The 14,778-nt window shown below is 34.0% G+C and overlaps 3 protein-coding genes across 3 annotated transcripts; 2 read left to right on the top strand and 1 right to left on the bottom strand.

Annotated features, from left to right (window-relative positions):
• Positions 1,201 to 2,249, bottom strand: LOC109126635 (extensin-3-like). Its single transcript, XM_019230380.1, has one exon. It carries the CDS (start codon positions 2,117 to 2,119, stop codon positions 1,439 to 1,441), a length of 681 nt encoding a protein of 226 aa, XP_019085925.1. The 5' UTR covers positions 2,120 to 2,249; the 3' UTR covers positions 1,201 to 1,438.
• On the top strand, positions 7,203 to 9,688 carry LOC104710137. Its single transcript, XM_010426692.2, has 6 exons — positions 7,203 to 7,520; positions 7,745 to 7,904; positions 8,063 to 8,596; positions 8,676 to 9,129; positions 9,205 to 9,286; positions 9,387 to 9,688. The coding sequence occupies exons 1-6, from the start codon at positions 7,491 to 7,493 to the stop codon at positions 9,591 to 9,593; spliced, it is 1,467 nt and encodes a 488-aa protein (XP_010424994.1). The 5' UTR covers positions 7,203 to 7,490; the 3' UTR covers positions 9,594 to 9,688.
• LOC104710138 (zinc finger CCCH domain-containing protein 17-like) lies at positions 10,597 to 13,564 on the top strand. The gene is made up of 3 exons (XM_010426693.2): positions 10,597 to 10,970; positions 11,299 to 11,409; positions 11,506 to 13,564. Exons 1-3 carry the CDS (start codon positions 10,818 to 10,820, stop codon positions 13,234 to 13,236), a joined length of 1,995 nt encoding a protein of 664 aa, XP_010424995.1. The 5' UTR covers positions 10,597 to 10,817; the 3' UTR covers positions 13,237 to 13,564.

The following is a 14,778-nucleotide window of genomic DNA, read 5'->3' as shown; positions in this document are numbered from 1 at the left end:
AATAATTTCGTGCGTATGCACGGGCCAAATACTAGTACTAGGTAATAACCCACAACATGTGCAGAATAAATCGATTCAAATAAAATTATTATGAGTAAAATTATTATTTGGGATTTAAGATTCATTTGCTTAAAACAAATATATAACCACTTTTTTGTTTTTTCTAATTTACATTAATTTTGTATAAAATTACGTCATTCGTGAAAATTTTGAGAAAAATGATTGTCAGCTACATGAAGTATACGCCAACAAATGGCTAAACATACAATAAATATAAATGTCTTGTATCAGAAAATTATAGCTGGCAATCATTTATGTAGCTGGTAATTATTTTTCCATATATTTGAATGTGGTGGATAAGATTTTAAGGCTCCTGTTAAATTAATCTTAAGGCTCTATTTGAAAATTGTATTAATAGTCCATATATTTTAATTACTCTTAAATTTTTATTGTAGGTTAATATTAACTATCAATATTTAACATGACATATATAAAGTTTAATATATTTTAAAATAAAATGTAAAATTTAATTTATATACATTAAAAGTAGTATTAAAATTTTTTATTGAAATTTCATTTATTTAATATTTAATATACTTTTAAAGATGTTATTGTTTGGTCATCATTTATTATTTTGTTTATTCCCTGCATCTTTTTCTTTCATTTCTCAAAAATTGTTTATTCTGTTCCGCATTGTTCTTTTTGTTCCTCTAATGGTTAACAATAAAAGCCAAAAATAAAATATATAAATATTTAACAATATATAAATATATCTTATTATTTTAATTTAATATTCAACAATTATGTAATATAATTTGGTATGGAAGAAATTTTAATAAAATGTAATATTTTTTATTTTAAAGATTTTTTTTTTGGTATTTTAATGTAAAGATATACGTTCTACTATTTTTAATAATTGAGTTACACATTAGATTTTATATGTTACTTTTGAAATGTTTATAAAAGTATGTTAGGAAATAGGTGAACATTATTAAATTTAGAAAATAACAAATTGTTTATATTATTTTTAATGAAATATATATAATGGCATGAATTGTAATTAATATTAACTAATGAGGGTGTCTAGCTAAATGGTGTTTTGAGCTCTCTGGCCATGATACCTCATCATAACTTTTAAGAATGCTTCCCTATTATTAATTAATATATAGGTAATATAGATTTATGATAGAAAATGGACAATAATACCAAACAAGTTTTACATTGTCATGTATTACATTTATTTTAATTAGAAAACATATAAGTTTATGGGGTGCAACTTTTATAACCCGAATGACAAAACTATATTTATGATAGAAAATGGACTATAATACCAAACAAGTTTTACATTGTCATGTATTACATTTATTTTAATTAGAAAACATATGAGTTTATGGGGTGCAACTTTTATAACCCGAATGACAAAACTATATGTATATTATTAGTTTGGTGACATTTTCACATTTTTAGGTGGTGGTGGTGGATGTTTTCCATGTGTTGGAGGTAAAAATGGATGTGTCACACCTGGATATTGGTTTGTTGACATCTTCACGTACTTATGTGGTGGTGGTGGATGTTTTCCATGTGTTGGAGGTAAAAATGGATGTGTCACACCTGGATATTGATTTGCCGACATCTTCACGTTCTTATGTGGTGGTGGTGGATGTTTTCCGTGTGATGGAGGATAAAATGGATGTGTCACACCTGGATATTGGTTTGCTGACATCTTCACGTTCTTATGTGGTGGTGGTGGATGTTTTCCGTGTGATGGAGGGTAAAATGGATGTGTCACACCTGGATATTGGTTTGCTGACATCTTCACGTTCTTATGTGGTGGTGGTGGATGTTTCCCGTGTGACGGAGGATAAAATGGATGTGTCACACCTGGATATTGGTTTATTGACATCTGCACGTTTTTATGTGGTGGTGGTGGATGTGTTGGAGGTAAAAATGGATGTGTCACGCCGGGATATTGGTTTACTGATGTTTTTGCACTTATGTCTGGTATAGAATGAAATGATTCAGTTGAGGAAGTTGGGTACCTAGCCTGGACAAGACCAAATGCAAGAAGAAACAGAGTAACCACCATTTTTATTAGAGAGAGGTTGATAATCATTTTCATTTTTTGTTTGTGTTAAAAATGTTTACCCAACCTTTCTTATATATTGTTGTGACATAGATAAGATAAAGCAACATAATTATTTGGTTGACTATAACTGTATGCTGACCAAAAACGTAAGGTAATATATTTATTATTTTACTTAAATTGTATGTTCTATATATAGCAATATAGTTATATTAGTTGAATATATATTATGATTTTTGTGGAAAATATAAATAAAAGTCCTTTATAAATTATATGCTTCCATTTATTTGATGAACATATCCAATAAATCTTTTTTTATAGAAATAATTCTAAAATTTATCATCAATTCTTGACTTCTAGTTCATATAACTAGACCAAGCCGGTCAAATTGTACCGAATTCAAAATTTGTTTTGTCCCACAAAATTTACGAAAGTATAAATAGTATGCATGAATAAACGCATACTATTTTACTATTTTTGTAAATCATTTATATATATAAAATAGTTTTAAGCTTAGAGGTGATTGTAGTGAATTTTACCAATTAATATGCTAACGCACTAGTGATCATATCATTATATCACTTATGATCGAACCACAAGAAATAGACAATAGAGTTTGCACACTAAGCTAGGACAATGCAAATGTTTGGTTTTAAAACTAACAACCTAAGTGAAATGAAATCAAAGAACTTAGAACAACCAAACTGTATTTTTTGTTTGAAAAAAATTTACATTCAGTTCAAAAAGAAAAAGAAAAAAAAAAGTTATTCATAATCTAACTAACATGTTCTCCAAAATTTCCACATGTGAGTACGTTGAATGAATTGCTTGGAAACTGGAAGTGAAATCACTTGAATGATAGTGCATCTCCCATTCGCATAAATACAATACATGATCCTAGTGATTAGTTACGGACTTGGCATTCTTGTGTTGGATTGGTCGAGGACCATTGCTGTGTCATCTCTATATTAGTAAAAGAGAAGTACAACTTTATTTTTGGACGAAAATGCCCTCTGCGAAATTCAACATAAGATAAATCATTAAGGTTAAATGAGACTTTTAATGATATTGATTCGGGTTATTTCAACAAAATGATCCGGAAATTTGCAATCGGGTATTTGAGTTCTATAAAAGGAATAATTATGTTCGTTCAGACTTCAATAGGTTATGTTTTAAAATGTTAAATGTTAATGGGTTTCACAAATATTAAAATTAACTTAATGGGCTTCGTTGAACAAGACTAATTTTTTTTTTTTTTGGAAAAAAGGAATAATATTGAGTACTCAAACTTTTTTATATTTATAAGCTTCCTAAAATAAAGCACAATTAAATGAACAGATTATATTTTTATTTTAAAATTAATATGCTTCCTATAAATAGGGTAAAGTGATTACGTTTTCCAGTTTTAATTGGACGATTAGAATATGTAAAGATTTTCTGAATTTAATTAAGCATATTACAAAGCATATTCTCAGTATAATTTCCAAAAAAATCATCCAAAATTATCTACATGATATTTTAAACTTGCTCTACAAGATTTTTGTGATTCCTCAAATATACTTTACCTTAAACACTATAAATATTCTTCTTTCACATCACCAAACTCAACCAAACATTCTCTAAGCAAAAGCAAATAAACTTATCATGCTCTAATGAAGTAGCCAATACCTTTTTCTCTACGGAGAAAACATGGCACAAAGCATCTTCTAAGCCTGTGACTTAAGATATGTCCAAGGGCGTTCTGGTAATGTGATTCCCGGCAGCAACAACGAAAAGTCAGAAGACGGCAGCGGGTTATGTTGATAACGCCAATTCCGATATCTTATTCTCTCTGCTTATTTGTCGTGATTATTATCTATATATTTCAATATGGATATCAACCTTTTATTCACACAGATCTGAGAGCTAATTTATTATCTTACCTTTGCATGTGAAACTCAGATTGTGATGTTGTTTTGTTTGTCATGCGGTGTAATCGGCTGTATTTGTTTATCGAGCCTATTTTGTTGGTCTCTTCCATCCCATGTTAAAATTGTTGATCAGATCTCTCTGTTTGGCTTAGATATGATGTTTTCGAACATGTTCTTTGCAAATTTTCAATAGTTATGTATAATCACACAAGTTATTTTACATAAGAGGAAGATAATCAAAAGGGATCGAAATTGACATTGAAGATGATGTTTTTTTTTCTTGACATCGACAATGAAGAATTGAAGATGATGTTACATTTTGGTTTTTCGTGTTTTTTTTCCATAATCTATTTGGCGGCCTCTCGGTTGGGTCCCATTTTTTTCTGTAATCTCTGAGACCATCATTAGTGGTGAATACTCTTAGGGATACTCTCTTGTTGGGCCCCAAAAACAGAATATTAAATCCATTTTCGAGTCCAGTTTAGTGAGTATCGTTACTTCTGATAGTAACTGAAGCAACACCCTGAGAAACGCAACGTGGCGTTTTTTTATTGGTTCCAGGAGAAATATAAAACTTATTTTTTTTTGTTTCCATTTTTTTTTCTTTCCGAATCTCTCTCTCATCTCTGTCGGGTGAAAGGCGATTTGGGTGGCGATTCTTGCGAATTCCGGGAAATTCCATCGATTCAGACCGAATCTGATGAATTTTCCGGCTAAATATGGAGGATGATGGCAAGCAGAGGCGATGGCGAAGAACAAACGGTGTAACCCTAAGATGATGACGCTTCGGTTCTGAAGACAAACGACGGCGGAGGTTTCAGATTGGTGGAACAACGAAGGCGGAGGTTTCCGGGGGTCTAAAGCGGACGGCGAGGTTTCAGAATCGTGGTCTTTGTATAACTGTATCTGTCTTTCCCGTTTCGTTTGATTTTTTATTTTCTTCCTCTGTTCTAAACGATTATTATGATTATTATCTGATCTTCTATTGGCTAACAAATTGATGGGTGAAGGACAAGGTAGTTAGATGATAGACTTTGTGTTCTTTTGTACCGATTTAGAATCCTTGATTTTTGTTTCAAGGTTTGAGAAAGTTTATGGGAAATAATCGATTTTTTGTTGGAAGGTTTCGTCATTTGATTGATACTTGATAAAATGAAAGGATAGGGGCTTTTGTATTTGGTTGATGAAGCATGGTTTGATTATGACATGGAAATTTCAAAGCTTGTTGATTGTTGTTGGTTGGTTTCTGGCTTTGCTTGATTTCTGAGAACTTGGATGAAATAATATTCAAAAAGTTGCAGTCTTTGTAGCATTTTAATCACTCCTGTGATGCTACTTTGCTTGCCCTTTCTGGTTCATCACATTATTCTCAAAAGCTTAGACTGAGCAGTGTTGGTTCATCACATTATTCTCAAAAGCTTAGACTGAGCAGTATTGGTTCCTCTGTTGTTTCTTGGAGGGTTTGACTAAAGGCAACTGAGAAGATTAGGATTTTTTTAATCTGATTCACAAGGGAGAATAGTTGAATCAGCTGTGTCTATTGAATCTATTTCTGGAGACTTTGTTTGGATTCTAAATGACAACTTAGATCAGTTTGTGCAGGTATGTCCAGTTTGTGCGGTTAGGGTGGGTGTTGATATGGTTGCTCATATAACCCTTCAGCATGCTAATATATTCAAGATATCCTTTTTGTCTTCTCAAGTCATAGAGACAAACTAGTAGATCAAATGTTGACAAACATTTAGGTTTCAATTCTTTTCAACTCTTATTGTAAAATATGTGAACTATTTTGAATTTTGTATAATATGTTTAATATTCCAAAGTTTGTAAAATATGTTTAAGATTCCAAAGTTTTATGTAATATAAAAAGTTTAATAGTTGTTTTGTCATTTTAGATTATTAAAGTTTGATAATTACTAAATACAAATTAAAAAATTATTATTTAAAAAATTGAGCAACCTTCTTTGGATTCTCTAGTAAAGGAATGATTTTGCAAAAATACTCTTAGGGTTGCTTTACTTAAATTAGTATTAATTATATGATTAATTAATTTGAGAGTAACTTAGGAGAGGTACTCCACTAATGATGCTCTGAAGAGGCTTTTATTTATTCAAATGACCCATTTGTATTCTCTTTTTTTACGATATATAGTAATATTTTGATAATTATATATAGTAAGAGAATTTGGCTACCTCAAGTGTGTCTTTTCCATTTTTACACATTAAAGACACATATAAAACAAAAGAAAATGTTATCAATCACTTCAGCAAATATTCCAACTGTTACTTTGTTAATGTATATAATCACTTCAGCAAATATATAGTAACCAAAGTTCTCATATTTTCAGTTTAAATAATTAAGTATATAAGCCTTAAACATTATTTTCATACCAACTGATGCAAAATTTGACCTACAATTTAATTTTTATAACTGCAAAATTAAACTAAATACCTAAAATTCTAACATTATTTTAAATTAAATTAGATAATTGTTCTGTGGATCGTGGTGTTGCACGATTAGACGATTTTAAATTGCAAAAAACCAAAAACCAAAACCTAATCATATTTTACGTTACGGTGTGATCAACACTAATCGGTAAGTTCTTAGTTTATAAAAAGCACATTACATTACCAATTACTACCTTCGGATTCTCCCTAATATTTTGTACTGAATCATAACACTACTAATTTTTCTTTCCAACATAAAATACAATACGATTAGTTGGAATCAAAATATAATACTGTGTAACATGTTTAACATAACAATTAACCAAAATATTCCTCCGCGCTGTAGTGCGGATCCGATTCTAGTATAATATAATAGGAATCATCTTAGTCAACTGTGTCATTTGACCGTATGGCCTTGCGTATGGGCGGGCCTTCAAAGACAGCAAGCATCCTACGGTTGCGAGGCCACCATTTTCATTTTTTAGTAATGATAATATATTCTTTGAGGTCAAATATACTGATCAATACATAACGTTTAGTTAGCTACATACAGTAATTTTGAATGGTAATTTACTTACAGTCTTACCAATTCGATCCAAATAGCAACTAATTTTGAATGTGAAAGAATTATGATTTAAGATACAAAGTTATTAATAGTGACAATAATAGAAACGTTTTTTTTTTTTTGGGCTATAGGGAGAGAGTACAAACACAACAGTGGCTTAACTTAAAAGGCTCCCCCATCACTGTGAATGTCCCTTATATTGATGTCAGCTTAAAAATTAAAAAGAGAGAAGCTTTGAGTAAAGAAAGACACAGTGTATCAGTCTCTCTGTATGTACTTTCACAAGCTTCCAAGCTCTCTCTCTTATCACTGTACTCTTTCAAAATAATGCTCTCTGATATAATAACACAATCTACCAATATCTTCTTTTTTTCATCACTCCCTTTTAGGATTTATTGGTCTCGAGATTTGAGTTTTTAAGACTAGACAGTGAACCAAAAGCAAAGTTACGATTCTTAAGTTTCTCTCTCTCTCTCTCTCTCTCGATGGATTACGAACGAATCGGAAAGACCCAGGTGAGATTTTTTTTTTTCCTGCTTCGGTTTCACGTTTCCCCAAACTGGGTTTTGCGTAAATTTAGGGAAATCAAAAGCCAGATTTGGCATAGCTAACTCTTTTGATCTCTGTCGTTTTCAAAAATCACTTCTTCATCTCTGTCTTTGATTTGAAAAAAAAAAATCTTTGCTTTTAGTTTATATATAAAGCAACTCTTATTTTCTCCGATGGGTATTGTTAATAGGTTACTACTAGTAGCGGCGGCGGGTTTTCACCGGGGAAGTTAAGGAGTATGCTTCTTCTAGGTGTTGATAGAAAGAAGAAAGAAGAAGAAGAAGAAGAAGACTCTACTCCTCCTACAATGAGATCTGGGTCTAATCATATTGATGACCCTAGGGTTTATGGTGGAGCCCCTTAATCATTTCTTAATACCCTTTTTAATAACGCTTTTTTTGACTCTATTTGCTTAATGGGTAAATCTAAAGTTTGCTTTTTTTTGATGTATGTGGTCTCTCTTTTAGTCTTAACTCAGCTTTGCTTTTGTTGTCTTCAAATATTGCAGTTGCTAGTGGATTAGATGATTGTAAAGATGTTGATGTTGTGAGTGAGATTGCTGATTGTTCTACTTCAGGGATGGCTCGAGCGGTTAGTTTGGGTCTTCAAGAGTATCCGAGTCTTGGTTATGATAATGTGAATGAGATTAAGAGTGTTCCTGCTGTATCATCTGTCTTTGAGTTTCAAAAGACTGAAAAGGAAAAGGTTCCTCAAAGATTGCCTATTAGATCATTCTCTAAACCGGCTCCATCTAAATGGGATGATGCTCAGAAATGGATTGCTAGCCCTACAGCTAACCGACCAAAGACTGGAGTACAGGTTCCGGGTTCGAGGAAAGGGCCTAGCTTTGGTCGTCAGTCATCTATGAAGATTGTTGAAGTTGCTGATCAAAGAACGGTTGAAGAACCTGACACAAAGCGGGTAGATGTAAGCGAAGTGAGAAAGGACACAGGACACAAGTTTGTTAGCTGGGAAGTGGATTCATACTCAGCCGCGGATTCATATGTCAAACCGGTTCTTATGGTTGAGAACTCTACTGAAGGTGGTGTTAGCTGTCTCTTTGAGTTATTCAGTTTGTACGTTTTGTTTGTCTTCTAAATCCAAAGTTTGCTTGCTTGCAGTTAATCTCAGTCGACATGACTCGTCAGTTGCGACTGCGTTTGCTCAACCGCCTTCAACAGCAAGATCTGTATCGATGAGAGACATGGGGACTGAAATGACTCCTATAGCTAGCCAAGAACCTTCAAGAAACGGGACACCGATCAGGGCAACAACGCCAATCAGAAGTCCTATATCTTCTGAACCTTCAAGTCCAGGGAGACAAGCATCAGCTTCTCCTATGACTAAGAAGGAGCTGTCAGAGAAAGAGCTTCAAATGAAAACTAGGAGAGAGATAATGGTGTTGGGTACTCAACTTGGTAAATTAAACATTGCTGCTTGGGCTAGCAAAGAAGATGAAGACAAAGACGCTTCAACATCACTGAAGACCAAAGCTTCTCTACAAACTTCTAAAAGTGTCTCTGAAGCTCGTGCTACCGCGTGGGAGGAAGCAGAAAAGGCTAAGCACATGGCTAGGTACCCAAAAGTTGTATTGTTTGTAATAGTGCTCTTGTTTGCTTGAAACTTTGATATGACTTTTGTCATCTCCAGGTTCAGACGCGAAGAGATGAAGATTCAAGCATGGGAGAATCATCAGAAAGCAAAATCTGAAGCTGAGATGAAAAAAACTGAGGTAAAGTACACTAAACATAGCTACTTAAGTTTCAAGTCATGATTGTGAACAAACTTGGTAAAAACTTGAGTTATGATTGGTGGAATTCTTGATATTGTAGGTGGAAGTTGAGAGGATTAAAGGACAAGCGCAAGACCGGTTGATGAAGAAACTAGCTGCGATTGAGCGCAAAGCAGAGGAGAAGCGAGCAGCAGCTGAAGCAAAGAAAGATCGTCAGGCAGCTAAAACAGAGAAACAAGCTGAACAAATCAGAAGAACAGGCAAAGTACCTTCATTGTTGTTCTCTTGCTTTAGCTTTTGTTCGTAATAACAAACATAAAATCCAGTCCTTAATGTGGTGTTGTTAATTCTCAAGAACTCATCTTTCTATCATTTGTATAATAAAAAAGCTTTTTAAAACTACTTTCTTCTTGTGATCTTTTTTAGTTGCTTCGTAGATCATAACTCAAGTTTTACCAAGTTTGTTCACAAATCATGATGATTTTGGTTTACCAACTTGAGTTATGATGGTGGAAACCGAGTAATTCGATTAAAAACTTCGGTTTGCAGAGAGAGTTTGGTTTAAATCGAATTACTCGGTTCAATAAAGTACTTACCAAACTGATTGGCAAGGCTTTGATTTTGGTATGGAATTTGGATTGAATTTTTGGTTCGATTTCGGCAAAATAGTCTTTTCATTACCTTTTGACCAAAAAAAAAAAAAAGTCTTTTCATGACCAATGTTTGATTGTGGAAAGATCTACCAACCGGTTTACAATACTCGGTCCAGGTTCGGTTTAAATACCTTATCATCTTGTCTGTTTAACTACATTCCCAAAGTCGCTCAATCAACCAGAAGTTTATAAATCTCTCTGGTTCATTTATATGGCTAACGAATGAACGAGTAAGATACTACCTTATTTCATACTCGGTCCAGGTTTAAATCGAATTACTCGGTTCAATAAAGTCCTTACCAAATTGATTGGCAAGGCTTTGATTTTGGTATGGAATTTGGATTGAATTTTGGTTCGATTTCAGCAAATTAGTCTTTTCATTACCAATTTTTGATCTACCAACCGGGTTTACAATTACTTCATACTCGGTCCAAGTTCGGTTTAGATACCTTATCATTTTGTCTGTTTCACAAATCACAATATTCCAAAAGTCGCTGTATCAACCAGAAAGTTTATATATAATCTCTATGGTTCATTTATATGGCTAACGAATGAACGAATAAGATACTACCACGTGTCAGTATTTGATTGATACACAATATACTAAACCGCACTTCATCTATTGATTTATACTTCCCATCACAAAAGGAAGAACAAAAAAAAAAAAAAACTTTTTAGGCTTTAGATTTTTAAAGGGCACAAACACAGAGTCGCAAGGTTCTCTCTGGTTCGCTCTTTGTGGCGGCTCGTCTTCTTTTTCTTCATCTTCTTCCACGGAGACTCTCTCTGATCGGTGAATTTCACAATTTAGAGGGTTGCGATCTGAAACCTTGCGATCTACTAGAAAGGGAGAGAGATTTATCCAAGTAATAATAATAATGTTTGCGCCTGCGACTGCGACTCAACCGCAACAGCATCAACAGCCGCAGCAGAAGCAGAAGCAATCGGAGATTTCATCTGCTGCGGAAGAAGCTTTGAAGTGGAACACCGATTGTGTTTACTTCCTTGCTTCTCCTTTAACCTGCAAGAAGGTAATTGATCTTGATTGTGTTTTCGTCTTTTAGATCTTATCCAGTTTCTGCTTCAATTAGGGTTTTGGATTTGAGATCTCAAGTTTCTTTCATTCGATTTCGTGTTCCTTTGTGGTTTTGTGTCCGTCGAAGCTTATGTATAATACGTACTTCACATTAGATCTGGTGATTTCGAACTTCGTGAATCCAAGTATGCTTGTTTCTTAGGGTGTCTTGTTAACTAGATCCAGTGCTAAGGCTCCTCAGTTTATCTTTGTAATTTCTGCAGCTAGTCTGATCTGATCAGCTATAAGGATTCTTATGGTTTTATCTTTTTCTTTGCTAACAGGGACCCGAGTGTGAGTATCGTCACAGTGAGTATGCGCGTATGAACCCTAGGGATTGCTATTATTGGCTGAATGGAAATTGTATGAATCCCAAATGTGGCTTTAGGCATCCTGTAAGTTTGTTTACTTTCTTCCTCTATACAAGTCTCTGCTTTGACATTGCTATTATCATCAAGTTTGCTTATGTTTGTGCTTTTGTTTTCTTACAGCCTTTGGAGGGATTGTTGGGAATTCAAGGAGGTGCTCCTGCTGGTTCTGTGCAGCCAACACATGCAACCGCGCAGGGTGTTGCAAAACAGCCGGTTCCATGTGTCTTCTTTCAAAAAGGCATGTGTGTGAAAGGGGATATGTGTTCATTCTTGCACACGCCGAATCCTGCTGCTTATAAGAAACAGCATCCCGTAGAAGCTAAGCCTGCTACTGATCCTCAGATTTCCAAAAAGCCAGCTGAAAGTAACACTGGGGAGAAGAAATTTCTTGATGCTAGCCTCTCAATGGTGGTTAAAGCACGTACTGACATATCAGCTGCACCAAGAGTCGCTTCTGCTGGACTAAGGGATAATAGAAGTGTAGAGGGATACGTTCCAAAACATGCGGGCTATGAGCCTGTTGTGCAGAGAAAGGGTGCAGGAGCTCCTTCTTTTAGTGAAGGAGGCCGTCCGACTCAGTTCCTTCATAAATATGGATCTGATGATAATAACAGTTTTCACAATGGTAAGGATGCAGATGACGTCTTAAGAGAGTCGTCTCCTGGGTTTGATGTTCTTGTGGATAATGAGGCTGGAGATACTGAGTATTATCATGTTGAAGATCGATATAGACGGAGAAGTCAGGAGGGAGGAAACCCAGAGTATGACCCTGATTTCAGTTCAATTGCAGATGGTGATAGAGAAGGATTCCGTGATCAGAGGGAGTATGCATGGGGCCACCGTCGAGTTTCATCTGAGAGAGGTGATCGTTTGGACAGAAGGGTTTATGCAGAAGATGAGAGATCAGAGAACATACAGGAATCGGATCTGAGATATCGTTTAGCTAAGCAGAGGAAAGGCAATGGTATGAGATCAGTAGGAAGCCATGACTATGCTGCTCCTGAATCTTCTATGGATAGAGGATATAGAGACTCTCGTAGGGACACACATAGGGAAAACTCCATTAGCAGTAGCCGTCTTCAGGGTAGAATTAAGCTTCGTGAGAGAAGCAATGGCGAAGAAGGTCACTTTGACAGGAGAAGTGAGAGAGGAAGGGACAGAAGTGAGTTGTCATCTCAGGGTAGACTCCGAGATAGAATTAAGGGTAGGTTAGAGGAAAACCATACTGGTATTCAGAAAAGAGAACTCCGGGCTCCATGGGCTAGAAGAAGAGAACTGGAAGAAGAAAGAAAATTAACTCCAATAAGCATTGCAGAAACTAGAAGCAGCAAAGTGGAAAGTAAGCCAGATCAGCAGTCTCTTGGGAAGAGGAAAAGCTTGGAAGAGGATCATCATAGTTATAAGCGATCAGGAGACTCATTTGCAGCTCCTTTGCCTTTCAGTGAGATTCTCAAGAGAAAAAGAGCGGCTGCATCTGGTGGTAGGAGCAACGAGACCATATCGAAAGAGGATGCTCGAGATGAGACCAAACTCATAGCAGAAGAGAAAACCGAGGTTGTCTCTGAACCAAACCCTCCCCACGAAGCTGAAGTAGAAGAAGGAACAGTGATGGAGGAAGAAGAAGTCGTTGGGGAGGAAGAAGTGTATGAAGGAAATGAAGAGGATCAAGCTTATGAAGGCGATGAGCTAAACGGAGAGTACTATTACGAAGAAGGATATGAAGAAGAGGGAGGAGAATACGCCTATGAAGAAGGTGAAGAAGTAGTTTACGCTGCTGAGGAAGGAGAAGAAGAAGCAACAGAAGGAGGTGAAGAAGACATTGAGGAGAAGACCGTTGAGATGTTGTCATGAAAGAAAGAGATATAACACACACACAAAAAAGCGTTTGCTCCTTTCCCCTCTCAGCTTAATGCAAAATGGAGAGAAGTCGTTGAGCGAATAATATTGCAATAGTCGCTTTTTATCTTCTTTGGCTTGGCACTGAGATTTTTAGTCGCCAATTTTTTACGTATTATGATTTCTTAAATTGTAACTGTAGAAGAAAGAAAAGAAACTATGGTACAAGTACAACATAATATTTCTGATTTTTTCTAATCTGTTTTGATGATATGTCTTTTTCCTCGAATTAATAGGAAATCTCAAGGAATTGCTTTTTAAATCCTTTCTGTTATTGTTTTTAGTTACACTTTGGAAAAATGAATATTGTAATCCCACTTTAGCATTATTGTTGTTCGCACTTTGCATAAATGAGTAATTGTGTATTCCACCAATCAACTTTACGTATTTACGAATTGATATAAGAAAAAAAAAATTCACTCATTTAAGTCACAAAACTTTTGATTATCTATCTAATTTAAAAACATGTTGAAAATAAAATAAATTAACAGATATAGTAAAACCTCTATAAATTAATATTATTGGGATCAGGACATATTATTAATTTATAGTGATAAATAAATAATTATTATTTTATAAATATATATCTTAATTATTTAATTTAAAAAAATTATGAATTGGGACAATTCTAGCAAAATAAGATTAGACTTTCTGATGTTATCAATTTAGAATTGAATTTGTAATATTTTGAAAACATTATTGACAATAAGATTAGAATTTCAGATGTTATAAATTTTATGGTTTTGGAATTGAATTTGTAATATTTAGAAAACATTATTGACAATAAATTACAAATAAAATAGACAAATTCACTTATATATATGACCTACATAAATTCAATAATATAATAATATAATCATTTTCTTGAAAATCCTTTGTAAAGATATGGTCTCATTAATAATATAAATTAATAATTATATAAAATTATCAAAAATGTATATATATATGAACAATAAGAGCACCACCAACAACCAACTAGCAGATTTTGCAATGGCTTCTAGTATAACAGATTGGCTAGAATCAAAGAACCACACACCTCAAGATATGGCAATTGCCAATTTAGGGCATTGACCAACTTTATGATGATTAGCAGTATTATAAGTATATTAGGGAATAGGTTATCCAACAGGTAATATCATTTGACAAATGATTTAGAAATACCATTTATTATTAAATTCAGCTTCAAGAGAGATTGACTCAGTTTATTGTTGCAGCTGAGAGCAAATAGTGTTAGGTACCGTCCCTTTGTTAACGGTGATTATGAAGAATATGTAACGAATATGACAAAGTATGATGATAATAGTTACATATTTAGTTGTGTTGTTAAATTATGCATGCTTATTCGTTTTGTAAATGTTGAACAACAGTGTATGTGGAGATAATATATATACTACAAAAATGGAATATTGTGACAAAAAATTTGTGACAGTTTGTTTGGTCAAAATTTTGTAATGATTTACATACAAAATTGGGACGAATTTAAATTTAATCTTATTT

The sequence above is a fragment of the Camelina sativa genome, chromosome 9, assembly GCF_000633955.1.
Source record: "Camelina sativa cultivar DH55 chromosome 9, Cs, whole genome shotgun sequence".
In the NCBI taxonomy this organism is placed as follows: Eukaryota; Viridiplantae; Streptophyta; class Magnoliopsida; order Brassicales; family Brassicaceae; genus Camelina; species Camelina sativa.
Note: the sequence above shows the minus strand (reverse complement) of the source record. Positions and strands in the feature narration are given on the sequence as shown.